The sequence below is a fragment of the Trachinotus anak genome, unplaced genomic scaffold (genome assembly GCF_046630095.1).
Source record: "Trachinotus anak isolate AG129_WGS33_773 ecotype Australia unplaced genomic scaffold, CSIRO_AGI_Tana_v1 ptg000012l, whole genome shotgun sequence".
Taxonomy (NCBI): Eukaryota; Metazoa; Chordata; class Actinopteri; order Carangiformes; family Carangidae; genus Trachinotus; species Trachinotus anak.
In genome coordinates this window covers 2,520,417-2,542,372 of record NW_027273863.1, presented here as the reverse complement: position 1 = coordinate 2,542,372, position 21,956 = coordinate 2,520,417, and the positions used below count along the sequence as shown (strand labels likewise).

General features: G+C 41.9%; 2 protein-coding genes across 3 annotated transcripts in view; both read right to left on the bottom strand.

Moving 5' to 3' along the window:
- Positions 1 to 9,731, bottom strand: part of cntnap2b (contactin associated protein 2b) — a 32,999-nt gene extending 23,268 nt beyond the window's left edge. Inside the window, exons 1-3 of one of the 2 annotated variants that reach the window (XM_071491539.1) lie at positions 9,287 to 9,731; positions 2,017 to 2,127; positions 639 to 832 (exon numbers count right to left, since the gene is read on the bottom strand). In XM_071491539.1, the coding sequence (XP_071347640.1) occupies positions 639 to 832; positions 2,017 to 2,127; positions 9,287 to 9,368 (387 nt within the window). In that variant the 5' untranslated portion in view covers positions 9,369 to 9,731. Of the gene's footprint in view, positions 1 to 638; positions 833 to 2,016; positions 2,128 to 5,414; positions 6,702 to 9,286 lie in introns of those variants that run through there. The other variant, XM_071491540.1, reaches the window with a different exon arrangement.
- A 3,234-nt stretch (positions 9,732 to 12,965) lies between these two features.
- Positions 12,966 to 19,678, bottom strand: ccr12a (chemokine (C-C motif) receptor 12a). The gene is made up of 2 exons (XM_071492031.1): positions 19,547 to 19,678; positions 12,966 to 15,667 (listed from the first exon to the last, which is right to left on the bottom strand). Exon 2 carries the CDS (start codon positions 15,651 to 15,653, stop codon positions 14,568 to 14,570), a length of 1,086 nt encoding a protein of 361 aa, XP_071348132.1. The 5' UTR covers positions 15,654 to 15,667; positions 19,547 to 19,678; the 3' UTR covers positions 12,966 to 14,567.
- Positions 19,679 to 21,956: the final 2,278 nt, after the last annotated feature.

Genomic DNA, 21,956 nt, shown 5'->3' with positions numbered 1-21,956 from the left:
CATTTAAAAAAAATAACTGGATAAAAGAGAGGATCCCACCAAACATAATTAATGTATATGATAAACTGATTCCTGCTGTACCATCCTGTTATAACTGTCACCTTTCTTCTTCTGTGCTTTTTTCATTTTAGGTTTTGCTTACACCAGGTGCAGTGTAGGTTTGATATTGATACTGTCACATTTTTCTATTGAAAAGTCATAAATCATTGTGAATAAAATATCTTAAAAATGAATGTGTGAAATAGACAGAAATTCTGAGTCTCACTGTTTGAAAAGGCAGTGATTCCTGTTGCTTTTTGCATTAGTGTAGCTTAGCGTCTATTCATGCAAATGAGAAGGTTAAAGGATGTGTCAGTGAGTCCATGATGAGCTAAGTGCTAAACCTGAGCCTTTATTTCTTCAGTCTACAATTTGTTTAAAATTTTTATAAATTATTTTCTAACTGTAACAACAATCACAAAAAAAAATATCTACACTTTATGATTGTTGGGTAAAATCTGAAGTTACAGCTGACATATATAAACAAATAAAGACAACACTGCGCTGATTCCAGTAGCATCTTTGTGCGCTGTCTGACACAAATTGCAAACAATTGTTTTAAAGTTTAGATTTGATGATGACATAAGATTCGTCCTCACCCAGATGTTTCCGTCCTGCAGATACGGCCTCCAGTTTTTCTGCGTGTCACTGTAAAGCAGCCGATACTTGCTGGTCCAGTCAGAGCTGCTGTAGCGACCCTGAGTCACTATGGCAACCACCTGCTTCCTAGAACCCAGGTCCATCTGTAACCACTGGTAACGGTCCGTATCCAGGGGCGACCAGCCTCCAGCTCCTTGGTGAAAGGTGGGAGAAAGAGAAAAGGAAGAGGAGCAGGAAAATGGACATGGCTGAGTCTCAGGCTTTGGGTCTTAAAGTCTGTTTTTCTCCTGAAGGTTCAAACTGATGGAAGTGAGCTGGAGTATCTGAGCAGCAGCCATGACAACAGCTGAGGAAAGGAGCTTCAATGCGTCCTATCTTATCTCCTTTAATACTGGAGCTGCCTTTACGAAAGGAAAGGAGAAAACACAGTCCCACAATTCCTTGCTGCATTGTTGCTAGGCGACATCTAGTGGTCGTAGTAATGATGACAGGAGCAAAGGGAAAAGTGCAGTGACGTAGTTTATAGAGCAACAAAGTCCACATCAGGAGGAGGTTGGGGTGGATGGATGAATATGACACAGGAGAGTGGTGTTCGATTCCCATGTGAGAGTAGCAGTTTATGTTGTTTCTATTATCCATGACTGTTCACCATGACAACAAAGATCGTCTGATGTTGAGGAAGTACTTATTTTAAATCAAACTACCATCTTTTCCTAGATCTAACTAAGACATGACTGTGATTATAGTAACCATGGCAGCGAAGATGAGTACGCTGCTTTCAAAACAGTGTGCATGTTTATAATTGCAACCACAACAACGAAGGTCTGGTATGCCTGCTGCTGTGGGGACGCTCTTTCAGGAGACACAGCTGTGGGCTGACAAAGTAACTGTATGGTTTTAAGGTTTGTTTTTCTCATCAACATCTGATGACGTCTGTTACAACTCAGGTCTCTGAGCTTTGTCAGTAGGTGACGCCATGTTCAGACATGTAGCTACTTTGTGAAAAGTTTTTTTTTCTCTTTACTTTAACTGTGTAGTCATAGTTTTCAGGCCCTTTCTTATTTACTCACAAGATATGAGGGGTTGTGGATATTAACCACAATATCATTACAGCTCAGCAAAGCCTCATTCATATATTAATGAAAAGCAAGTCTGATAGAACTGATTACTGCTCCGTGACTGGACAAGATCCATGGTGGGAACAAAGTAGGTGATGAGTCAGTGAGTAGATGAATGTATGAATGAATGAACGAATGAATGAATGCATGAATGCTGGCCCAGAACAGGAGCAGGAACTCCTGACCGTTGTTCGGTCAGCAGCATGCAGTGGTAAGTGCATCCAGTCACACCGCTCCTCTGGGTGAGCCTCAGTCCTACCTTGTTTTCGATTGAGTTTGGCATAACCAGCTCCGTGTCCTCGGGTGAACACTGATGAGCTGGTGAAGGAGCTGAAGGGAAGAGGGGTGGCCAGGCTGTCCTCACACTTCCCTGAACCAGAGAGACAAGACAAGAGACACAGCTCAGCTCATCATTATCACCACCACTCACAAAGCACTTTCCACCATACATGCAAATTCACACATCGATGATACATTAGGGACAATTTGGGGTTCAGCGTTTTGCCCAAGGACACTTCGGCATGTGGGCTGGAGGACCTCCACCTCCTGAGCCACAGCTCAGATGAGATGGTTGAGTTTAGGGAAAACATTAAGTCAATGATGGGTCCTCATGAGTATAGGAAAACAAGGATGTGTGTGTGTGTGTGTGTGTCTTTGTTCTCAACACATTCATCACAGTTGATATAAGATGGAGTTTTGGACGGGGGAGGGGTGGGAGCGCTGTGTGTGTGTGTGTATGTGTGTGAGGGAGAGACAGGTGCAGGGTATGGTAATGAGCTTTCTCATATGCATCACAAAACAAGCCCAGCCTGTATTGAGCAGTGTACAGATGATCTGCTCCACAGAACCTGGAGAACACTAGCTCACATCCTCGTGTCTGAGGAGAACACAGAACATGTTCTACATCAAGTGATGTTTTATCAGTGGAACAATATTCTCCTTCCTGTGTCTCCTGCAAAACCCCAGATTCTATGTCACGGTGACGTTTCTGAACATCCACTGACAGTGTGACAGACAGACAGACCACATGAAGAGCAGGGGACAGTTTCCTGGTGTTTGTGTTGTTATTTGAATTTGTTGAAGTAGGAAGTTTTTTTTATTTATCAGTTTGAAATCACATGAGTCAGCTGATGGTTTTCATGTCAGGTTTCATACTCACCACCCACACCATGCACATGTCCAGATTCAAACTGGTCTGCTGTTTGCTCATTGGCTGGAGGAGAGAGCTTTGTGGGAGGGATTAAGATGATGTCACAGAAAGAAAAAAGGGAAATTACCACACGACCGTTGAGGAGCATGGAAGAGATGGTTGTATGAATGCCAACTTACAGACAGAGAAATAACTGTTACTGTGAATCCATATGAAAAGCAAGATATCTGCAGCGCTACCAAAGCATCCATCTGTTCACACTCCCCGACCTCTGCTCAGCCACATCCCTCCTCAGAGGCAGATGTCCTGACAGCAGCAGCTCCTGAGGAGCTGAGAGGACAGCTGCCAGCCAAACTGTCTGCGCCAGACGGACTCAAATCACACGTCTACCCAGCAGAAACTGTTTCCAGTGTTTCTCCAGGACGACGACACAGGCTGATATTAGACTTGTTTTTATTTAGTGATTGATTGATAAATTGTTTAGATTTTTTTTTTTTTAAACCAAGATAAGTTTTTGTTTTTTTCACCTGTTTTAACCACCCCCGAGAGGCAAGTTCATTTTAAAAAGAGAAATTAACCCCCCTCCCAAAATATTTTTTTACTTGCCTCTCAGGGGGTGTTTATATAGATACTAAAAAAAACTTAGATTAAAAAAAGTAATCACAAAAAAACTTTTTTTTTTGTGGAAAAGCAAAAAATCTTCCAAACAAAATTTCTTCCCAGAAAAAAAAAAAAACAATTCATTGCCTCTTCCGAAAGGCTTCTGTAAGTAGTGGTGGTAATAATAGTAAAGTGTTAATAAGTTCACTACATACAAACAGCTGGAGACAGATGCTGGTATTACTGGCAGCATGAACAAAGAACAGGTCTCTTCACACCAGGACCAGAACCAGGACCAGGACCAAACCCAGACAATGTGACTCTGAGCGGGGACAGAGGGCTGGTCAAGTGATGGAGAACATGGAGGCTGACAGGTGACTGTAGTGGAGGGTACAGGTCCAAAGAGAGCCCACACAGCTGTCTGTGGATAAAACACTACATGCAGCACACCAGAGAAGACACAGAGTAAAAATGATTTCCTGTGTGGACTCTTTCTTCAGACCTGGGGATGAGATCAGACAACCACAGCAGGAAGTGACAGGAAGTTGGAATCAGGTTTGACCAGGTCTTCAGGGACTGTTGTTTTGGTAATGTTCTGTGTGATGGAGTGACTTATTGAAATGACATATAGACAGAGTTTATTCTTTAACCTCCATGAGATGAAATTATTTTATGTAGAGATCTAACAGCTGCACCATGAACACCATGAAGCCCTCAATGAATAAAGTCTAACTGTGAGGCTGGTTCCTCAGTCAGTGGTTCAAACTTTTTCTACTTCTCATTAATGAAAATCCAGCTTCAATTCAATTCAATTCAATTTTATTTGTATAGCACCAAATCATAATATACATTATCTCAAGGCACTTTACAGGGTAAGGTCAAGACCTTACTTTGTTACAGAATAAACCCAACAGTTCCCACAAAGAGCAAGCGCTTGGCGACAGGGGGGAGGAAAAACTCCCTTTTAACAGGAAGAAACCTCCAACAGAACCGGGCTCGGGGTGGGCGGCCGTCTGCCTCGACCGCTTCTAGTTCGCTGCCTGTTCTTCTCTCATTTATTGGTTCACTTCGTAAAATATACTTTCTATTTAGGTCGAGTGACTGACAGTGAGTCGTCATGTATCTAACTGCACCACTGACACTAACTGTTCTACTCAAATGAGCTCGCAAACTTCTACATGATCACGTTTCAGTGTAGTACACAAACATGAAACGGGAGCCTGTACGACTGAAAGACTGAATGTCCCCGTCTGACTGACCTGAGATCAGAAATGTTGGACCTGCACCATCAATACAGATGAACACTCGTTGACTCGATTGCATTGATTGTGTGAATCATAGTAACACTAACGTGTAGTGTCACTTTTGTGATAACGTATGAAGAGAGTCACAGCGGTCATTTAGTTTATATTCACATATTTTAGTGAAGATGACACTGCTCAGTGTTCTGATAATGTCTAGTTTCTGAGGTGAGGATGTGTCATCTGGATCTGGTGTAAAAGAGGATTTGGTACCAGGTCTCTGTTTTTCATTTCCCTAATGTTTCCAACTCTAACGTCCTGCCAGGTCTACAGATGCCACTCTGATGCCCCCCTCTATCTTTCTTTAGACTTTAGTTTTTACACTTTCTCCGGTCTAAATGGGAGAAACTTCATCAAGCTAACCTCACAACAACGTCTATTTTTTCATGGCAGTACTCTCTCTCTCTCTGTTTAGGGAAGAATTATACATTTTTAAAATGATTGTTTGCTGAATAAAAAGCACACACTGCATGCATGTGCAAGGCTAAAGGAGCTAGTTGTAAGTTTTGCTGTTGCTATATACCTAATGTTAACATTGACACCTGTTTACTTACCAGTCAGGAAGAAACACTGTGAATTCAGCATCAAACTTCATCCTTTACTCACCAACATCTGTCTCCAGAGGTGACTCTATCACATCTTTTTTTCTACTGAGGTTAGCATGCTAACCAGCTAGCTCCTGCCACATCATTTTCTGATACCGAGTCACTGTAGCATCCAGTCTGCACTGAAGAAGTACGTGCTGCAGAGGATGTATATATTGTTAACACAATGATGGCTGGAGATCTTGGTAATATTGGTAAGTAAACAGCTGTTTATGCTAATGTTAGCTATGTAGCACTAGCAAAACTTACAAATAGCTCCTTTAAACAAGTTCTGTGCAGCGGGATTAAGGAGTATTGCAGAGATTGTGAGTGAGTGACATCTTAACTTTCTCTTAACAAGTCAGCTGTAACCTGTAGGTTAATGCTAATATTAGCGATATAGCAATTGCAAAATTATAAATAGTTCCTTTAAATCATGGCTCATTTCAAAGGTTATGTAACTACTGCTCCTTCAGTGGCAACTTTACACACATTAGTCAACTGCAACTGCTCAGATGATCAAATGTTAGACTGACTTTATGAACACTGTCATCAAGGAGAGAATATTTCAGCCAACATCTATAAATTGTGTTAAATGTAGTAGGCTGTTAGCATGTTAGCATTTACTCTAACCTTTAGTCTACTATTCTTACTTAGCAGACACACTAACACTCCAAGGGTGCGGGTCACAGAGAATCATACTGTTCAATGTTTAACTTCCTTTAAGACTGATAGTGTCCAGACGGAGCCACTTCTATCCTCTGTAACCATAGCGACCAAGGTGTTATAGGTAAGGATGCAGAGAAAGGCACTAACTCAGTAGCTTCACTCAGTGTTGGAGGAGGTTGCTATGTGGTGTATTTACAGGAATAACTTCAGTTGCAATGTTTTGATTTAAGTTTGAAGAAAAATGCTTTTTAAATATCTTGTCAAAAGCAACATTAAGGACACATTTTTATAGTTTTTTTTATATGTAAAAAGTAGCATTTGGTCATTTTTCTATTTATAAGGAATATGATACAGACTCTATGTGCATTCATGGGTGCTTTGAAGGGTGGGGACTTTGAACAAGAGTTTGCATAGTTCCCCCAAAAAGCTAGAAACAAGCCGGGCTATGAAAGTGTAGCTAAGCTAGCTTTCATTTCCAGCTGCACGAGCCGCCTGTAAAAAATGTATCTGACTTTCTACCAGATTATGTGAACTGAGAATATTCTGCTTCCTCACTAGATATAAATAAAAAAGATGGTGGATCGTTGTTACAGTGCAGGACTGCACCTACTGAATGTAAAGGACGAACCAGCTGGTCTGTGAAGATGCACAGAGAGAGAAGCAGAGAAGTGCTGAGTTTCCTAAAACAAAAGCCATCTGTGGCTCTGTGCTGTTCACAAAACAGATAAAGACAAACAGCACTGGATCCAGTTCTAATGACGTTAAATTGGTAAATAAAATTTGAGCACACATCTAATCCCATTCTAGGAGGCTACTGAGGACGAGGAACTATATAAAAGCAGAAACTAAAAAAACTGTTATTGAATCGAGGTGATTTCACTATTCTGCCCTCAGTCCACAGCAGGATGACGGGCATGAGAGGCAGCAAGCAGACTGTGCCGTTCAAGGACACAGGGATGAGAGGAGAGGGGAGGAGAGAAGAGGGATGTGAGGCTCTGACAGTGAAGTGAGATTCTGTAAAATAAATAAAAACCCTTTGAGCTTAAAAATCTCTGAGTTGAACCAAGGTGATTTCTTCAGATCACCGCCTGTCAGCTGTAGCTGTCCACATCTGTCAATGCTGGTTATGTTTGTATCACATTTTCTGGCTAATTTGAACTAATATTCAGGAATCTTAGTGAATCTTTGTCACCTTCATGACTCAAGCACCTCTGACAAATCTTTTCATTGGTTCTTACCAGGGTGGTGTTCTTCTCTCCATCAAGATGCACACTCCTGCACCAAAGTCATGTGTGTTTGCAATATTTTGGATTTTTTAAATTTTAAAACAGGTGGACAGAAACTGTCCCTTCCAACAATTAAGTTATCATTTGTGTCATATCTCATTAGAGACCATCATGACTCCACACAGAGCTCAGTGAACTGCAGCTCCTCTAACGACCACTAGAGTAACTACAGAGGGTAACCACAGCTGCTGACTGCACCTGAACCAGGGGTCGAGTTCAAGCCTCTGCTCTAAACACACGGTCATGTTTGCTATTCCTGCGTCTGTCAGATACACAGGTGGAAATGAGACAAGTGTGAAGCAGCTGGAAAGTTTGTGTCCTTTGTGCTGAGCCACACCAAACCTATCCATATTAAACTGATGTCAGTCTTTTGGTGTGACTCTGAGGTGGGACCATGTTTCTTTACTGTCTGACTGAGACGATCACTGTTATGACTCTGATGTTTAAAAAGTCTGAGTGGACTGTGTCTCTGGTGCACAGCACGACCGGCCGCATGTACTTTGTAGTTTTTATTCAGTGAATATAAACAGTACAGAGAGCAAAAAAAAACAACACAGTCAACGGTTTATGTGTACAGTAGTGAGTGAACAGGCTCAGGCCGAAGCGACATGCTCATATATACCTGCCTGCATTCTTATCAGTATAACCTACCCACCAAAAGGGTAGGAACCTCGTTCAGATCATATTTACTCCTCTGTATTTAAAAGAACTTTTCTACAGTCTGGGAGCGACTTTGGCTTTGATTTAGCTCTGAACATTTCTTGCATTATTTTTTAATAAACTATATAATTAAATTTCATAGCATGAGAATTTAGAAACAATGGACTAGTGTGATTTTGGTAACGCGCCTTATTAATGATACGTACGGCTCATTTTGAATTTATACTGGTTCTATAGGTCAATCCCCAGACTTCACAGTAAGTATAAGGAAGTATAAGTGAACAAAAAATTAAATACAGAGCCTTGCAATTTATCATATCCCTAGATTTATACAAAATTACTATTGACTTGGGTATTTTTTCTTTAATATGATCAATATGTTGTTTCCATGTTAGTTTATGATTAATCGCAACCCACAGGAGTTTAGTCTCAAAAAGATTTTCAGTACAATGTCCTTATCAAACCATAAAACCATAAAAACCATGTTGTTTTCTTTATATTAATTTTTGAGAATTACACCTAGAAAATAGACAAGTGCAAACGACAGCTGGTGGAACAGTGAGCAGTAGTGAGAAGGCTCCATAATATTCAAATTTTTAGCTAAGTACCAGCTGCTAATTACAGCTTGGATCCTACAGTTTCCGTAATGCATCTCAACAGTATCTTTCATTGGACCTTCAATGCCTCTTCAGTGAAATGAATTTCCCTAAGTGGGATCAATCAAGTTTTTCTTATCTTACTTCATCTGAAAGGACAAAGACTTTCTCAGACCAAAATGACCCAAAATATATATATAACCCTGATGACATCATATTTCTTTTTCAGACAGAAGAAAAGGCTCAGTTAACTGATCTTCATGTCTGAGCAGTTTGTAATGGCTCAGAACAGATTATGACACAGGCTGGATGTGTGCAGAAATAAACGTGTTTGAAAGTGTTTGTTTCAGTATTAGAAGTACATGGCTGATGACACTGAGGTTCATGTTTTCCTCCATATAAGTCGTGATGATGACTGTGTGTGTGTGTGTCTGTGTGTGTTGTCATCATTGTGATACTGTATGATCCCCAGCTCTGCTGTTTATGCTTGTGCTCTGGCCTCATGAGTCCTGACTGTAGTCCCCATCCCTGACTGCACAGAGAACAAACCACCAAATTAGCCACGGTTGTCATGTTGTGTGTGTGTGTGTGTGTGTGTGTGTGTGTGTGTGTGTGTGTGTGTGTGTGTGTGTGTGTGTGTGTGTGTGTGTGTGTGTGTACGTGTGTGTGTCTAGCCTACTTACGGGATGCTGAGGCTGCAGCGCTGGAGGTGCTGATGCTGCTCCACAGGACTGGCAGCAACAACAGCGCAGTCACAGAAGACATCCTCACAGAAAACCCACACGATCCAAGTCAAGACAGGCGGGTCCGGGCGGGTCAGGGTGCGGGTCTGAGTGCGGGTCTCGGTGCGGGTCTCGGTGCGGGCTTGCCTCCGCTGGGCTGTCTGTTGTTCCGGTGGTTCACAGCCGAGACGCTGCTTTCTTTCTTAGCAGCGACGGCAAAAAAAAGCAATGGCTGTCCGCCCGCTGCGCTCTGCCGTACTGTCCTCCCTCCTCCCTCCTCTCCTCAGCCTGCCCAGCGGCACTGCAGCGGGGTCTCACCAACAACCTCCGGGACCAGCCTGTGAGCAGAACGCGGTTGTGCAGCGGGCCGGGCCTCGGGCTCCAGGTGCATGGTCAGACGGGCTGTCTAACCACAGAGCTGCCGGACTAATCAATACACCCCCGGTCTCTGCCGCACTTGGTATGATCCGATATGTAGGCCTAACAATACAGGACTCCTTGAGATTGGGGGGGGGCTGAAGAGTCCGCACGATACCCCGGGGGGAACACCAGAGAAGAACACAAAGCTCGGTGCTCGTCATTAGTGGGATATAAAAGTCTGGGAAAATAACATAGATACCAGATGTTCTCAAAAGAACAGAGCAGAACAACAGAGCAGAACAGAGCAGAGCAGGAATAAATGCCACAGAGGCGTTATATCAAGATCTCAGCATTAAAGATAAAGATAGAAGACATAAAAAATATCAGCAGGTGCCTGATGCATGAAATAAAATCAATAAGGAAAAATCCACGCTGGGCCTTTTGTCCAGGTTCTTGGTGGTTGTCGGGCCCTACAGGCGCCCCAGGGCAGCAGATCAAACTCACTGGGATTTCAGGTCTCTGCTGGGTCCAGGCTCAGGGCAGCGGCCACCACAGGGAGCTGACATCTGTATGAAACATTTGGCAAAACTAGTCTTAAAACATTTTAACTGACTGACATCATTTCCATCATCACTCTCCTCTCTTCAGCAAGTCAAACCTACGCCATGGACTGGTGGTTTTCCCTCCTCCCCTCTAGGAGGTGCTACCAGCAGCCTCAGGACCAGCTGTCACCCTGATGAATCCTCCCAGCAGCCCCTGCTCCACATCACCAGTGCATCATCCCCAAAGACACAAAGACACACACACACACACACACACACACACACACACACACATTTGGTAGAAGTCTTTACTTGGACTCAAAGATGAACTGATTAGTGATTAGGTGATCAAAGGTCATAGGTCACTGTCACACAAAACACATTTTTGGCCATAACGCAGCAATTCAGATGGTAATTAACCCTGAGACATATAACTGTGAGACAATAATTCTGGTTGTATATATCACAGTTACTAACCTTCTGTTAGTGTTTATTCTGTACATTTTTCACAACAGATGTCACTACACGCACTGGTACTGCTGTTTTCACTCTCTGGGTTAACTGCATTTCATTTTACTGGTGTGTAATTTTTGCAATCACAGTGAAGCTGATTCTAATCTAGATAACTGATTGGTTGTGTAACTTTGTGTTAGTGACTTGTGTTCCTTGTGATTTTGCAAGTGAGTCATTGTTCAAGCTCAAGTTAAGTTTATTGGTCATATGTTGGTTAACACAAGGTTAACAGAGCAATGAAATGTGTTTGACAAGAATCCCGTCAACTCAGCAATAAAAAACTAGCCTAATACAAATTAGATATACTGGAAAAAAGAAAAAAGAAAAGAAATAAGAGGTAAAAATATAAATAAAGTATGTGTATGATGCAAAGAAGTGTAAGTGATTTGCAGACAAATGTGAGAACATAGAGAATAGATGCAGAGGCTGAGGAAGTCAGAGGTGAGTGTTGTGGTGTAAGAGCAGTTTCCTGTTTTCTCAAACTAATGATTAGTATGGAAATATGATAAAGATAAAGATGGCACAACTGCAGGTAGAGACAATGCCTATAAGGGGAAAGGACAGATAACACCGTAGTTTATTGTTGTGATTTTCCAGCTGTGGAACAAACCGTAGGACTGGTGACGTATGAGCGTCTGACTCAAGAGTGTGAGTGTAAGAGAACGAGAAGCAGGACAATGAACTGGCTCTTGCTCTCATGGTGTCTGGGGTCATGAACTGTACAAACTGGTGGTGCAGATGTGAGTCTGTGCATGTACAGTCACCTCCTGTTAATATAATTACACAATATCCATCAAAGTAGACAGACCTACAAACCCTGTCTGTTTATCTTAAGTTCAAGTTTCTTCTTCTTCTGTGGTCTCCACGATAAATTCCCGTCGTCCCTTCTATTTGTATAATTCTCCATACTCCAGTATTTATTGTTCTCAACAATATTGTGTCTCTGCTGACTTTGCCAATATAATGATTGTCATTGTAGAAGAAGAGGTGGTGTTGTGTGATGGATTGAATGAAAATACTATAAATACTCACAGACAATGTCTAAAAATATAAAGAAAAAGAGAACAAACTGTGAAAACCATGGAAACATGTAAACGAGTGCCTGTTAAAACATCTGTGTAGTGAACATCTGTGTCTGTAGTGGATCTTTGACAAACCTGAGAAAATAACCCTGATGATGTCATGATGATGTTAACAGGGTTATCTCAGCTTGGGGAAATGTATAAATGTTAGGCTACATCCACTCTACTACGTTTAAGACTCATCTCTTCTTCCATGTTTTAGTCTAAACAGAGACTTTCAGAAACGTTGCTGGACCCGTTTTAGTCTGAAACTCCAGGTTGTGTTGTAGTCTGGACGGACAGAGGCAGAGACCTTTGGAAACAATGATGTAGACACCCACAGTGGCTCCTGATTGGCTCTTATCAGCCTGGACTACCAGTGGTGAAACAACATGGATAATAGGTGTTACCGATCTTGTCTTTGCAGCAGCTGTTGTTCAGTTCAGTTCTGTATTTGAACTCTACAATTGTCTTTGCTGTTTCTCCTTCAGAGGATTTACTGTCACTAACCAACTGAGAGGAGACAATCTGCTTCCTGTTTAAACCAGCTCGCACATGCTCAGGTACTGACTGGTCATGTGATGTGTTTTCAGGTGTGTTAGTGTGGACAGAGATTATTTCCGATCCGTAGCTAAAACATTCATCTGGACAGGGACTGAAAACGTGTCAGTGTGAACACAACCGAAGAAAACCTGCATCACAAACTGGACAGGTGGAGTTGGAAATATGGCATTTATCAGTCAGGGTGGGGCTACACAACAAACGCTATCCAACTGCGTTATGGGAGATGTAGGATGCAAGGGTTTTTGGAGCTCAACCAATGATCCAATGAGCCTGATTTTGACCGTTCCTTTTTTCTTGGGACTTCATAGCAGTACAATACTAAACTATATTTAAAATACTTCAAATGTGACACTGTAGGGATGAAATGTTACCGGTTTAATGCTAAATCATTTGGCTCAGTATATTCCTGCTATGTCGACATTTCATGTTGTTTCCTCAGACCTCACTGCACTGATTCACCAGAGAAATGTGCTTAGCTGACAGGAAGCTGCTCCAGATGTTCTGACAGAAAAGGGAAACAAGCTACTCATTCGTTCAAGCCCACAAAACACAGCAGTAGAGACACAGATCGTTTCCATAAAAGCTAAGACGTCACAGGAGAACATTTTGACATATTTATTGGACAGTCAACATACATTTCACAAATACATCTCTACAAACATATACACAGAATCAACAGGACAGGAAGTGCTTTAACAGTGACGTCCCACAAAATCATCTCTGTCTCCTGCTAGGGAGGCAGAGTTTAAATGATGCTCAGTGAAAACTACAGAGCCCAGTCATTCAGTCAGTGCTCTGAACACATTAACAAAATAAAACAATGAATTTGTGAGCTGTTTGAAAGATTTATGTCTTTAGCAGAAACTAATGGGACCAAGGGAGAGCCTCTGTCAGGGTATGGAGCCGGAAAGTGTTGAGAGGCAGACAGGTTTTGGTCTTAGACTTTAAGACCTTTATCATGTCAGATTTTAAGGTGCTTAAAGTTATAACCTGTAACTTCATTAAAATGTCTAAAAACAACTCAACCTCTGTTCTACATGTTGTTTAGTTCTTACATCATCACAAATGTTTCCATCAATTCTCAAACAGAGGAATCTGTGATTTTAATCATGGTAACACTCAATTTCATTGGTCGCCTGTCAGTGATGTCATATCCTCTCTGCTCATGTGTCAGTGTTGTGTTCGTCTGACAGCTGTCTGAGATGTCCTGTGTCACTGAAGAGCGTCGACCAATCAGTGAAAATGTGAAACAGTTTGATTCAGTGTTTCTACTGGTTCTGATCAGCTGCTCTGTTTGTTGTGGAGAGGAGGAGACTCTGTGGAGAATTCAGCTCCAGGTCAAAACCTCCTGAACCACTGACACTGAGGATCCTGACCAGAGGAAGACTACAACTCTCATGATCCCACATCACCACTTTACTCCCTCTGTTATTGCTCTGATTGAGACCCATAGCATCAAAAATGTACATATTGTGTATTTAGATTTTCAATGAAATTATCACAAACCAGTTTTCAGGGCCCCTGGACTAACCAGATCCAGATTATATCCACATATGATCAACAGCAGAATCATTTCATAGCTGTGTACAGTAGCTAAAGGGACACACAGCAAGCCTTCATCATTTCTAACACAAATACAACATGCAAAAAAACAGCATGATAAAAGATGAATGACTGATTGAAGTGACGCAGTTTTGAAACAGTCGTTTTGAAGCTTATCTAATGAAGTTAATGATGAAAGAAGAGTTGATTGTTTGTAAGTGATTATCTGACAGGAAGGAAACTTTTCATCTGCAGTTGAAGAACACAAGTGAATTGAATTTTCTCGTTTTGTAATGAGCTAAAGCAACAGAGAATAACAGTTTGTCACAACACAAAGTATATTTCTAAATCCTAACAACCTGTAATCCTTATGCCAGAGTATAATATAATATTGATGATTATATGATTGTATGATTGTACAGTGTGAGTGTGTGTGTGTGTGTGTGTGTGTGTGTGTGTGTGTGTGTGTGTCTGTGTGTGTGTGTTTGTGTGTTTATAAATGCTACATAGTGAGGACCAAAAACATTTTCCTAACAGAGTGAGAACCTTTCAGTTTTAGGGTTAGAATTAGGTTTATGTTAGGGTCCTTACAATAATGTGTGTGTGTGTGTGTGTGTGTGTGTGTGTGGTGTGTGTGTGTGTGTCTGTCTGTCTGTCTGGCTAGTACTCAGAGTACGGTGACCTCTGTGATGTGGTCCTGGTGCTCTGGCTGTTCAGGCTCATGTGTCTCTTCAGACAGGGGATCTTCTTGGCCAGCAGCCGCCTGAAGTGACTCTGGAACTTCTTCCCCACAAATGTGTAGAACACAGGACTGATGCAGCAGTACAGGTAGGCTATGTTCCTGGTCACATATAGAGCATAGTCCAACCTCTCTAAGTCTGGACACGAGGAGTCGTCCTCACTGGCACTGGATATCTGTAACGCTTGAAGGAGGATGACGATGTTGTAGGGTGTCCAGCAGATGAAGAAGGTGAAGATGATGACGAATATGAGCTTGATGGCGCGGCACTTCTCCTTCATGCGGGTGGACATGATGCGGACGGTGATGCTGATGTAGCAGTACATCACCATGAAGAGAGGGAGGAGGAAGAAGAGCAGGAACTGTTGGTAGTAGGTGACCAGGCGCCAGCGCTGCATGGTGCTTTCAGGGTATCCGGACTCCTCGCACATCAGCCCACTGAACGGATTCTCCCCCACATTTCGGAGAACCAACTCTTTCACGCTTGCCGCGATACTGATGCACCAAACTATCACTGATGCGATGATGGCATATGCCTTCTTCCTGCTCTTGGCAGCTGCCACTGCATGCACCACCATGAGGTAGCGGTCAAAAGTCATGAGCGTGAGGAAGAGGATGGAGCTGTAGAAGCCGATAAAGTAGGCGCTGCTGACAATCTTGCACAGGGCCAGGCCAAAAATCCACTCAGACAGGTGGTACGTTGCCCAGAAGGGTAGGCTGGTGGCAAAGATGATGTTGGAGAGGACCAAATTCAGGAGGAAGATGTTTGTCACCGTGTGGAGCTTCTCATATTTGTAGATGATGAAGAGGACGAGCCCATTGCCAAGGTAACTCAGGAGGAAGTTGACATAGTAGAAAACTGGGATAATTTTTGCACCGAACTGGTTGACACTGGTCTTTGTGCAGAGCTTGACAGTCCTGTCGACCACGTAGCTCGGGTCAGTCGTGTTGGTGTCGGTGTCATTGAAGAGTTCCATGAAGAAGCTGAACTGGTCATCGTCGCTCATGGCTGCAATTTGACCTGTGGCACAAAGACGTTAAAGACTCAGGTTAGTGTTTGACTTCAGCTCGAACCTCTCACTGAACAAACACCCCACACATCTGACCTCCACTGTTTGCTTGAAGCTTGGCCAAATCTAAGTACCTGCGTGGTAACATGCAAGTAAACTAACATATAAAAGTAATTTGTACACTCGCTTTGATAAACATCTATGTCTGATGTTTGCATGGTTCCTGTTGCCTAGCAACCTTGACAATAATGTAATGATTTTTACAAAAACTCCTCAGGCTCTCTGTCAATGTTGCCATATTATATTCATTACCAGTGCGCAATGAATCTTGGGCCACGAAGGATCTTCCTGTTGGAGCCTTCGTTGTCAAGGAAAAGAAGGACACATTTGAAGGAGCCTTTGAACTGGGGCAACTTAGTTGCACCGCTGTGACGCACCAGTATGCAGATGTAGCCTCTGAATTGTGACAGCTGCTGTATGTTCCCTTTCAGATACTCAGATATGATGTTGCTCAATGTTCAACGCAGTGTCCAGTAAAAGCTCCAACAGACAGTGAGGACTGTATCAAGCTGGAGGGTTTTCTGTCTTGTATTGTTGGACTAGATTAGTAACCATTCTGTGTCTCAGCTGCAGAAATGACAATCACTGAAGTGGATCCAAACAACATTAAACCCTGAGAGTAATGTGTCAAAGGTAAAATGAGTCGCGTTATGAAATAAATGTCTGCTAATGAATGATTCATGTCTGTTCCATCATCTTATGTTGATTTTTTTTTTGTTAGATCTTCAAAATAGGGAAGAGAAACTGCTTAGTTCAGCATTAAGAAAAAGTCCTGACTCTCTCAACAGCTGTGAAATACTAGTTCCCAGAAATGACTCAGGCTGAAGAGGGCTGAGCTTTCTGCTCTTCACCTCTGAACTCAAAGAGTAGCTATACTTTATGAGGGGTGTTGTAGGAGTATCAATCCCTGTAGTTAACAACTTTCCTGTGAGTTTCCCACAAAAACAATACCTGGACCTTGACAACATGCTAGCCCTCTGCTAACAGTGCGGTAGGTTGATGGTCCTATTTGTGCCCAGTGTTTAACCCCAACTTTTCCCAGACTGTGCTACTCTGCTCTGCTCTTCTTCTTTGCTGGGTGCAGGTCAAGTCCACTTTATTGAGACCACTGCCCAAGCTTAAAACCAGCTGCAGTAGATGCTGGTGCAGTTTTTGGAAATATTGAATTTCAGCATTGGTTTGGCCCAGGGCAAATATTCTATCACTGCAGACAGACAGGAGACACTGTGAAAATACCTCTGAGGGCACTGCATCTGTTTTATAAATGCAGCAGAATGCATCACATCTACACCTGAGAAACTGCAAAAGCTGAGGTCAACAATAGCCCACAGTAATGACAGCAGAGGGTTAGCATGTTTAAATCTGGAACAGTGGTGTCCATCTTGGTTGCTGTTGTGGCTCACTGTGATAACTGCCTATCTTGGACTTCATGAGGTATTCACTGCTAATATAGCAAACCTCCACTGAACCTCCACTTAACCTAATCATATCATGCTCATCGCTGTGGTTGTTCCACTGCTTGCACACTGTGGAGCAGCTTGTTCATTAGCAAACATGTAAAAAAGAAGCCTGCTCTTTTAACAACAATACACGTGGCCAGCTTTGAAGTTCAGAGTGAGCTGCTCAACCATTGCCACCATGGCAGTGCCTGGCTCTGCCTAACTCACAGCTAATCCAAAAATGGGCAAAGAGGTGCGGTGTGTGTGAAGCTTACACTTTGCAGCCTTAATAAAATGTAAACAGGTGAGTAATATAAAAATTCAGCCAGTGCAGTTTTCATGAAGGAGGAAATTAGCTCTAGAGACCAGAACAGTTTTTGTCCCAAGCTGTAAATATGTTTATTTCTGCTGTAAAGTTGGACATTTTAACATGGGAGTCTATGGGGATTGACTCACTGTTGGAGCCAGACTCTAGTGGTCATTAGAGGAACTGCAGGTTTAGATCTTCACTGTTGATGTTTCATGTTTCAGATCCAGAGGTTGACGCTTGATAAAGATGAATGACATCACAGCCCCCAAAAGTGAAGCCAGAACATCTGGATTGCCCCCTGGTGGCTATAAGCCCCGCCCTCTCCATGTTAGCTGATGGGACACTTTCCCAAAGATGGTTTCTGTCATTTTTAGCTGGTTCACATCACCACTTTTTTTTGTCAGTTTTTTGGCAAAACAATATGTAACTATGAATGTTGCCCTCATTTGCATAAAGTTTAATTTTTTAAAAATCTTTTGCAAATTACAGGTCAGCTGACTGGAATCCCACAATACCTTGACAAGTGACATCAGTGGGGCTGAAAGCTGGTCAAATTGCAAAAAGTTATTGAAGAGGGAAAATAATCTCTAATAGCTCTGTTGCTAATAGGATAAGAAGTTGATTAAGTTTATCAAAAAGACATTTGTACCATCAAATCTCAAAACTGTGTGTAAAACATTGATCTTTTGTGCTTGCTATTAGTCAACAGCTGAAATGTCAAAGTTCAATTCTGTGTGGAACATTTTTGCAGATCATGGTGATCCCACTGGAATTAATAAATTTTACTGTAATGTTTCACAGTTTTAAATCTTGGTGTAAGCAGCACGGTGTCACAGTCTGCGCTGGGTCGTTACAGGAAACAGGAAGTAGTTCTTCACCTTCCTTTGTGCAGTTTTGTAGCTATGGAAGCAGAGCTATGTGAAGCCGTCTACTTCAGTCTCTTTTCACTTCAGGTATAGCTGTGGGAAAGCTGTAAGTTTATTTTCTTGTACAGTTGTTTGATGTTGTGTATTAATTTATAGTATTTATCATAGAGATAATTTATATGTGCACATGATGAGGTTGTGTTGTTGTTGTTTAGTCATCAATGAACCATTTGTGGGTTTATGATAAGTTGCAAAGTAGATGGAAATATGATTTATTCATATTTCATATGTTCTTACACAGAATTGGTTTCATTAATCTGCTCTGTGTCACTGTGAAGGAGCACCGAGGCTCATTTCCTGTCCCTGACTTGTTGCATCATCATCATCAGTATTTATCGTCTTCTTTTTTGCCCCCAAATGCTTTTAGTAATTAAAGAGCTTTGTGTTTCTATATAGTATTAATGCAGCTGCAAAGGTTGATTACTAATTAATAAATATTCATTGTATATTCATATTCACTCATATTCTCTTTGTGATGCTTGTTATGTATCAAGGCTCTCTTTCAACCAGACCAATAAATATACAATAAAGTTTTTTATTTTAATTTTCTTTTATTTTTTAATTATTATTAAAAGGTGCCATCCATTGATGATTTTTCTGAAGTCTTAAATTCTAACATCTATGTCTACTCAGCCTTTAAAATGTGATTATCCTTCATTTATACATCCTCAGGAGAAAATATGATGATCAGATGAGATCTTCAGACTATAAATAAAACATCTGAAAACATGACAATATTCACTAATGTTAGGTGTCTTGTTGGCGTTTTGTATATTTTACATTAAAAATGGTCACAGTAAATGTAATCAGTGCTTTATAGTGATTTATAATGAATTACGGGTGTGTAGTTTGCAGTGTTACCATTCACATTTCTGCAGTTTGACAGTAGCAGATAAAACCATGAATTTATTTTCAATCACTACAACAAACTGTGATTGACACATTTCTAGGTAATTAAAAACATTTCACTTCTGAGACATGTCCTCACTGAGTCATTTCAGGATTCGGTGTGAAGCTGAAAGTTCATCTTACTCACATTTAAAGGGACACGTCAATTTCACCATGCATTTATAAATACCACAATATTACACATGAATTAACCAATAAAATAAACATATGTAAATCTCATAATAAAGATTAATGTAATGAACTCACCGATGGAGCTGATTGGGCGCAGCAGAAGAAGTATAACAATGCACTGGGTGACTGTGGAGTGTTCACTGCAGCTGATTGAGCTGAAGTGGCCAGTATCTGCTCAAGGGGCTGTCCTAAAACTGACGAGTTTACCATAGTATGTGTGAAGTTTCTGTGGTAGTCAGCTGATTTTGGTGGCCAGTCAGCAGTCAGCTTTTACTGTATTTGTATTGGCTATAAACATTGTTGACTTCAAGGTCCATATTTTACACAGTGTTCTATTTGAAGTGTTCATATCCATAAGAAGATATATTTGTGGTTTTCAGACCTTAACGTGTGTGTGTAACTAGCACAAACTATGCACTTTTTACTTAAGCTTTACTGATATCCTGCCAGATGAGTAAGAGCCTCTCTTCTGATTGGCTGACTGTTTTCTGAGTGATCCAATAAAAATATAGCAGATTTCAGGTAAACACTCAGAGAAACCAAATCCCGAAAGGTTGGATGGTGAGTCCAGGTGGGCGGGGCTTGGGGCGTGGCTGAAAGTAGTGACTGCCTTGTTTTGACATCACAAAGTTCCAGAAGTCCTGACGGCTGGTTTTAAGGCTCAGTTTCTGAATACAGGCTGTGTGCATTTCTCTGTGGACTGAGCCTTTGATACTTTCACAGTATTAGTATAGAACCTAGACCTGCTTTATAATCACAAACACATGGACAGCTAACTTAAGACTGAATGGGACCTTTAATATGTAGCTAACAGGCCTTCATCTTGTGTGGTGAACACAGATACACCTGTCAGAAAATATTTAAATGTTGTCTTCTGTGTAATAACTCTGATGAAATGGCTGAAATATTTTTCCATGAAGGAACTGCCTGTTTCACACCAACATATATTTCATTATTATATATTTTCTCCAGATAGAGGAAAACTGGATTTAAGTTTTAAGAGCAATACAAGATAGGAATCACCCAAACATTTGACTTGTTCACTAACAAGGGCTTATTCTTATTATAATCATTGAGAGTATATCTGAAAAACATTTTGTAGTAGTTACCCAGTTGTCACTTGGTACATCCCTCTGCTTGGTCTTTAACAAGCTGTACTGGACCAGTTTCAGGGTCATGGCCACATATTATGTCGTCCATCCTTCAATTAGCTTTACTACGTATCCTTTGAGGGTCACAGGAGGGGCTGGAGCTTATCCAAGCTGATACTGGGCGAAGGGTGGGGTACACCCTAGCCAGGTTGTCAGTCCGTCACAGGACATATTGTATTTTATTGTATATTTCTCACAGGAAGAAAAGGGGATAGATCAGAAATGCAAAGAACACAGAGCATGTGAGCTGCTGTCTTAGTCTTAAAGAGAGTTTGGTTGGTTTGTCATAATGCCCAGTGTCAGGCAGTTAATAGATGAGCTGTGTGCACATTTACATATATATTACACCATGCATAATTGACCCAATGTAGTTCAGAAAAAATTATAATGTGTGAAAGAGGTGCAGAACGTCTAGGTAAAAAGATTGTGATCTTATCTGATACAGTTTCCTTTATTCTTCCTCTTTTCCACCACGTTGGTATTTCAGTTCTCTTTCCTGTTCATCTGAAACCAGAGGAAGGACATATTTGGTTAGGTTCCTGCAGTCTGCACCTCCGTACAATATAGGAATGTTCAGAGAAATTCAACAGCCCACAGTTACCAGGGGGTGGAGGCTGCAGTTGCCCCCACATGCCCCTCTGTCTGCCATGGAAGGAGGAATGGATCCTGGGATAAACATGATAAGAGGCACGGTTTGTGGCCATGGACACAAAATGGGGGGAAAGTTGGCAGGTATGCCCCCTCAAGGACAGATTCCTCCCTCACAGGATGGTCCCAACTGTGTCCCCAGTCCACCAGAGCCAGGCAACAAGAGGGACACTGCCTGGGCAGCAGCAGCAACAACAACAGTAGCAACAGCATCAGCTAAATCCCACTGGCTTCCCTCCTAACTCTGGCCCACCAAAGCCTGGGGGTAGCTCCCCAGACTGCCCTGATGTTCAGCAGCCCAGCACCAAAATACCTGTTCACCTTCAACACCTCCAGGCCCTACCCCCAGCTCTTTGCCTCCTGAAAGAATCGGGCCAGTCCCAGCATCCACCACCCAGTCAGCTACAAACCCCAATAACACAAACACCCCCAACTCTTATAACTACCCAGCAGCAGCAACAGAAGCAGCAGCGACAGTCCACTCCAACTAATTCAACCTCACCAACTGACAACAGTGGCGGCACAACTCCTGACAGAAACCCCAATCCCCCCCTCGAACTCCACCCTGGTTCAGTCTGCAGACACGTTGATCAACTTTAGGAGACAACAAGACTATCCTCCAGTAACAAACGAGCCCACAGGTCGTCTGTCAGTAGGTTATTATGACCCAAAGTTAGGTTTTGTTG

Excerpts from the sequence above, each read along its gene's own strand:
- ccr12a (XM_071492031.1), bottom strand. The coding sequence starts at position 15,653 with ATGAGCGACGATGACCAGTTCAGCTTCTTCATGGAACTCTTCAATGAC.